Source organism: Frankliniella occidentalis, unplaced genomic scaffold (assembly GCF_000697945.3).
Source record: "Frankliniella occidentalis isolate FOCC.00 unplaced genomic scaffold, Focc_3.1 Scaffold34, whole genome shotgun sequence".
NCBI classification, from domain to species: Eukaryota; Metazoa; Arthropoda; class Insecta; order Thysanoptera; family Thripidae; genus Frankliniella; species Frankliniella occidentalis.
In genome coordinates, this window is record NW_026267164.1 from 1,281,181 (window position 1) to 1,288,062 (window position 6,882).

The following is a 6,882-nucleotide window of genomic DNA, read 5'->3' on the forward strand; positions in this document are numbered from 1 at the left end:
CCCTCACGGCTGCCCACCCTCTTCACCTTCTGCCTCACTACCCCCCTCCTCCTCTCCGGTCTCTACTCGACGACGCTTTACCGTCTGGCGCAGGTGTGTGACATACACATACACACATACACGCACACCTACACACACACCACTCCGACCCATAAGTTGAAGGAGGACCTCCTCCCTTCCCTCATCCCCGATCCCAGCACCAGCACCCCCGCCACACTTACCCCCCGGCAGGAGCCTTGCTACTCCGAGCTCATGGGTTACGTGACACGTCGACTTTGGCAACCTGCTTCACACACACACACACACACACACACGCCCGTCACAGAGCAACACTCACCGACACGACGTAGGCCACCCCGCTGAAGGTCATCCTGGCCACGGACTCTTTCCGGCGCACGGGTGGCTCCTCCAGGCGGGCGTTGTCCGTCACGTCCTGCGGCCCGGACAGCGGCAGCACGTCCGGCCGGGCGAATCGCGACTGAAACGCGGAAAAAGGGAAAAGGGCGTAAATCAAACAGACACTGGCAAAACAAATGTAAAAAGTTGCACACCAAATGATGTGCAGTATCAAGGGTGCAAACACTAAACACTTCATCATGTCGAACTGAACTAGACGTCAATTAGTGTGCAAACAATAGACATTTCGTTAACGTTTCCGTAACTAATGTATGGTATTTGCACACTACGAAGGGCAAAGTTCAGTTAAACACCGTGTAATGCGCAAATCATGAGTAGCACACTTAGATGTGCATTATTTGCACATTTCTTATACTAAGTGGAGACACACAAAAATCTTCGCTGAGACATTCCGAAATGTTACGAATGATACACTAGACGTTAAGTTTTGTGCCTCGCGGGCAGGGGTGCTAACACAGTCTTGCACTCACTTGCATCTATGAAAGGGAGCTACAAACTACACACTAAATTGCAATGGATTTTTTTTTGTCCACAGAAGAATGTATTTTTAAGTACATCTTGACAGGGTGCATTTTTACATCTTGCAAATGACAAAAATTTGCATCATATCTTGGACAATTTTTATTTTTGTCCACCGATAAGATGCGAATTTGCCATTTGCAAGATGTAAAAATGCATCCTGTCAAGATGTACTTAAAAACGCATCTTGCTGTGGACAAAAAAAGGCCATTGGAATTTAGTGCGTACCTCTCTTATTCCAGGGGTCACATTGGTGCGCAGCAGTCCCGCAACCATTTACTTCTCCACCACACCAACAACCACCACGTGCCACTCTCTTCGCCATACTTGTACTTCTTGTCACTTTTCCCTTCGATTTTCACGCGCTCCTCTCGCGAGGTGAACGGGAGAAAGGGGGAAAAAGCACGACCTTGAGAGGGAAAGAAATCCCTTTTCCTGTAACGTTCAGGGGTTCCATTATTTAAGGCGGGCTCACGACTGGAGAGCTGCCCCGGCCGCGTGGATGTCCCTCAGAAGTAAGACAGGCTCCGCGCGCTCCGCCCGCGTCGGGTCGGGACCACGGTCGGGACGAGGGCAGACAGAGAGACGGATGTTTGTCTTGAAGCGGAAGCGAGTGCGAGCGAGGTACTGCTTCCCCTCACAGGAAGGAAACCAAGCAGCGAGAACTGACGTCAAGCCGGGAGGCAGAGCAAGGTGGGTAGGTGCGGGCGAGTGCGGGGCACGTGGACAGCCAGTATTTTGGTTTTGGTAATTTGTGTCAAGTAACGCTGCTGCCTCGTTTCACGCTCTGTATCTTTCTTTTTAGCATGGTCTCGGTAAAGTAGAAAGCTAGAAAGCTCCGTGGGCACAGTGAACAACATCCTGAAGTGACGATACTTTTCGTAAATTTGCTTTGAAATTGATATGCGTAAGTTTGCAATCACTGTTTAAAATTTACGAACAACTTCTGTAAATTTACCAAAAAAGCCCTGATAAACTTAGCAACGCCGTCGCTATTGTTGCTTGTCGGTGGTGCTCACCTGGCTGTAGGGCGTGGACGGCGTGACTGGCGTGGTGGGCAGCGAGGGCGTGAGCGCGAACTCGTCCTTGAGGTCGCCGTAGCGCCGCGCCGCCAGCCGCTTCCGCCGGTCCACCCACCGCGCGCGCTGGGCGCTCTCCTGGGCCGCGTCCACGCCGAAGAAGGCGGCCGTCTCGCGCTTGATGTAGCTGAGAGCGGAAGAAAGGAAGGAAAAGGGCACGTATTAGCGATAAGGGTCACAGATCGACAAAAACAACAAAAAACGACACCTCTTATACTTATTGTTTTTCTTTCCATTTATCTCTCCCTCCATAACCCCGCCCCAACCCCCACAACCGCCCCCACCACACCACCCACCCCCAGCGACGCGCCGTCTTTTTCCGTCACCGGGCTTAGCTCGGGAGAACGATGAGCGTGACGAAATAAAACAAAGCTGAGCCAGAGGCCTTGCGCGCGCAGGCCTCTTGGGCGAGGTCCTGGCTGCCGCTGCTGCTGCTGCCGCCGCCGCTCTGGGGAAAAGGAAACCATTTCAGATGGCCCGGGGGGGAGGCCCTCCGCCCTCCCTCATCAGAGTGTCGCAGACACATTTCCCTCTTGCTTTGCCTGCTCCGCGCCACATCGTAAGAAGACGCCTCTGCCCCGCCCCGCCCCGCCCCGCCATGGCGCAACGAGCACCCGGGCGCTAGCCAGCCATCCCCAGGCGTCGCGCCCCTAAGAACTACATTATACATTCAATCTCCCCTGGCTTTGGGCCGCGCCACCGCCACGCCCCGCCACACCCCGCCACGCCCCGCCACGCCCCGCCACGCCCCGCCACGCCACGCCCCACCCACACCAACCAGCACGCCCTCGATCTACAGCAGGTCGTGGCGGGGCGCGGCACGGCGTGGACGCGAGGCCCTATCCCCTCTCAGATTTTGGACTCCCCCCCGTCCATCCCCCCCGCCCTATGTAAGCAACAGATATCAGCGACACGTCCCTCGCCGTCTCCTTAACGCGTTTTCCTCATGGATCCTTCCCTTCTCCACCCTCCCTGCCCCCGCGACACACACATGCTGCTCGTACGCTTGTAAGTTTGCGGCCCAGTTTGCAAGACTTGCAGCAGGTTTAAGCCCCCCACCTCCCACCCCCTCGGTAACGGTGCGAGTAAGCCCGACGGCGACGGACGGGAAGCTGCCCTGACGTCAGCCGGGGAGGCGCCAGGAGCCATATGTGCGAGTGAGAGAGCGGCAGGGGGTGGGGCACCCGTGTGGGGCACCCTGTCTCCAATCAACTAACTCTCTCGCACTATTGTTCCTGCCGCGCTGTGGAGCGTGAGCTCCTCAAACTCCCAGTCCAGGAGGGCCACCCAACCCCTGCCTGCCGCGCTCGAGGTCCCTCGAGTACACGATGCTGATGATCATCACCCCCCCCCCTCACCCCAGGCGGAGCTGTGAGCGCTTGCGAGTTATGTGATCCAGGATACACAGGAGGCCCGGCAGGCTAGAGTCCCCACTCCCTCACATTCGCGTTTCTTCTCTCTCTCACTCCCAAGTCAGTTGCGATCAGCCATAACAGCAACATTTCATTTTTTCAGGCCTTGCCTAAGGCTCCTTGCTGCAAGCCCCACCCTGGCCAACCAACCACCCTCTCGGCGCACCCCACCGTGCGCCGCCCGCCCCATTTACGGCAGTGGCGTAGCCAGGCTGGTGGGATTACTGCAACGCGCTCCGGCTCGGGACGTGCCGCAGCCGTGCCCTGGGGGATTGTTTCCTCAAGTCTCTCTCTCTCTCTCTCTCTCTCTCTCTCTCTCTCTCTCTCTCTCTCTCTCTCCGGTGGTGCTGAGAGGAGGTGAGGCCGTGGCGTAGTGCAGCAGGGCGGCGCATGGCGGCGCCGGCAACAGATTATGTTCCAGTCGATTAACTTCGAGGGGTTCCTAATATCTTGAGCCCTGTTTGTTTTCCGATTCCGCGAGCTCGTGGCACCTCCCCAAGCCCCGCCCTGACTTCTCTTTCTTTTTTTCCCTGTTTTTATTTTCCTCTTGCGAAGATTTAAAAGCCAACACCTCTGCGCGTGTCGGCTGTAGATCAGTATATCACAGCCAGCAGCAGCAGCCACGTGCAGCCCGAGTGGCGATTAGGCGAAGGAGAAACGACTTGGGTTAATATCCGCTAGACACGGCCCGTATAAATCGGTGGGTAATCTGAGGTAATCCAAACGTAACTCTGGTGCCATCACTGTCACAAACATTATTGTGATTTCATGATTTTTGTTTCTCAGCTTTCTCTTACGAAAACTTTGTTTTTAACACGAAACATCATTTCACTAATTGCTCTAATTTACGAGTATGAAATTTGTACATGTTCGGTTGAATCGTGTATAAGCCGAGAGAATTTCTGATCTTCAGCAGGAAATATATTTGTCGTATTTACGAAAAGTTCGAATATTTTCGTAAATTATTTCTTATGAAAGAATTCGTAACAGTGTTTTCCGTTTTAAATCACGAAGACCTATTTACGGTGATCGAAGGCAATTTGGGAATTATCCCCAGGTTAATCTTGTGCTTGTGTTTCCCACCACTTTCACGATACGAAGCCACCGTGAAATCACACTTCTTTGGAGTCGAAATTAGGGCATTTTGCTACCGTAATTTGAAACAGTTGTAAACCTCGTTGTGAACCAATCGTAATAATTTCTGAAGTTGATCAATTTTGGACAACGAATAAGACGAGTTGTGATTTCACAAATACATAGTTCTGACAACGTTTTTCACAAAAAAAAAATTCTTGGTGAAGTGTTCTCCCTTTCTAAGAGACTTTTGCTTGGTAGAGACAGTCTTTGGGGGACTGTCTAAAACGAGGTCTTAAAACAGTGTGTACTCAGAGTAAACCGAGGTAACACTCAGAAAAATGAAAAGCTGTAGTAGCCATCGTATGCTTACCTCAAGCACAACAATAAAGTATATTTCAGGCAACCACGGCATACGGGTGTCTCATAACCAGAAATACGTTTTTCACCTTTGGCGGATTGCTATCTCAAGCATATTTTATGGGTATCCCTAAAGGAACCATACTACGATGGTTGCTATAGCTTCTCAATTTTCCTGGGTGAAGACACTGAACACGATGTCTTGGAGTTGTTGCCCCCTTACGATTAGGTTCCTGTCCCACCGGGGTCGACACCCTCGTCGGGCTGCACGGTCCTGGCCGTGTCGGTTGCGATACTCACTTGCGGACGATCTCGGACTTGGACTGCTGGCGCTGCAGACGGTGGCGCGAGGGCCCCGCGCTGCCCGCGCCCTGGCTGTGGCCCGGCGCCAGGCTCTGGCTCGCCGACATCCGCCGCACGTCCGAGAAGGACACGCCAGCCTGCGTCCTGGCCGTGGCCACACCCGCGGGCGCAGACAGCTGCGGCGACAGGTGGTGGGGGTGGGGGTGGCCGCCGGGGTGCAGCTGCGGCGGCGAGGCCGGCGGCTCGAGCGAGGCGGTGGTGGTGGAGGCCGTGGAGCTGCCGCCGCTGTGGCCGCTGCCCCCGCTGTCCCGGTCCAGCGCGCCCTGCGGCCGCTGCAGCGGCGCCCCACTGTGCTGGCTGTCCGCGCTGCAACACAAAGGACGTCAAAATCAACCCCAGTCGCGCACAGACAACACCAGGACGATTAACCACGTCGTCATACTGCGCAGTAAAAACAAGGCAAATACGAATATTAATTTCAATATAATAAAGTTGAACGATTAAAAAATTCTTTTATGAAGTTACACATTACAATTATCATACGGCGTCATACAGTTACTTCATATTCTGAAAAAAAAAACAAAAAAAACTAAAGTGGCCGGAACGTTTGTTTTAAGCGACAAGCTGCTGTTAAGGACAATCATTGTTACATAGTCGTTTGCCCCATCATCGTCAGCTGACGTCACCCCCTCCATCGTCGGTGCTGACGGTTCTTCGAGATGATTACAATTCGGCGCCAAGGCCAAAACTTTAACATGAAGAACATTCTTCTCCGCCCCGCCCCCGCCCCGCCACACCCTCCGCGCCCCGCTCCGCGCCACCACCCACGCCTGCCCGCAAGGGTTCACCTCACGCCAACCTTGACGTCGAGCAGCAGCATCAGAGCGAGGCTGGCTACGGCGGAGGAGGAAGAGAACCCAAGCCACCTCGGGAATCTCGCGTTATGAGTTTGATAAAAGAATGCCGGTGCCTGGCGCCGGGGCGATGCGGGGCGGGGCTGGGCGCGCGCACGGCATCGAACTGCCCCAATCAGCATGCCGTGCCGGGGCCGTGCCCAGCGGGCGGGACCAGCGGGCGGCCGGGATTCTTTTGAAGTTGACGGCGGTACAATCACGAAGCGAAAAGAATTCCACCAGCACCAGCTGCTCGTGTAAGGCCACGGTTTTTTCCTCTCTCTCTCTCTCTCTCTCTCTCTCTCTCTCTCTCTCTCTCTCTCTCTCTCTCTCTCTCCCATTTTCCCTTTCTCTCACTCACTCACTCACTCTCCCCCTCCGCCTTTAATTTTTATCAACGCAGGAGTGGAATTCTTTTTTTGTCGGAATTGGCTACTATATAGCTCTTCAGGAAGAAATTTCATATACAATTTCCGCAAAGGCCATGCCATTCAACACGAGCATAACGCCATTTTTTTGTTTGCTTATTTCTTCCCTGCTCACCTGGACACATTGATGGAGGGCGTCGGTGAGGCGGCCGGTAGGGGCTGCTGAGAAGACTGCTGGCCCAGCTGCTGTTGTTGTTGCTGCTGTTGCTGCTGCTGTTGCTGCTGCTGCTGCTGCTGACTCTGGCCGGTCACTCCCCTCCTGTGGGCAGATACATAAAGGAAAAGGTCAGTGACGTTGCAGTTTTTGCTGGTGCTGGTGTTTTATTTGCGTATGGGTGTATGGTGGCAACTTGCTGCTTTTGTCAAGTGTAGGGAAGTATGGGGGGAGGTGGAGGGG

At 54.1% G+C, this 6,882-nt stretch overlaps 1 protein-coding gene across 2 annotated transcripts in view; it reads right to left on the bottom strand.

Moving 5' to 3' along the window:
• LOC113212542 (inactive rhomboid protein 1) overlaps window positions 1–6,882 on the bottom strand; it is a 122,343-nt gene that overhangs the window by 10,032 nt on the left and 105,429 nt on the right. For both annotated transcript variants that reach the window (XM_052265994.1, XM_052265993.1), the window contains exons 3-6: window positions 6,601–6,744; window positions 5,162–5,530; window positions 1,956–2,142; window positions 338–478 (exon numbers count right to left, since the gene is read on the bottom strand). In XM_052265994.1, the coding sequence (XP_052121954.1) occupies window positions 338–478; window positions 1,956–2,142; window positions 5,162–5,530; window positions 6,601–6,744 (841 nt within the window). The remainder of the gene's footprint in view (window positions 1–337; window positions 479–1,955; window positions 2,143–5,161; window positions 5,531–6,600; window positions 6,745–6,882) is intronic.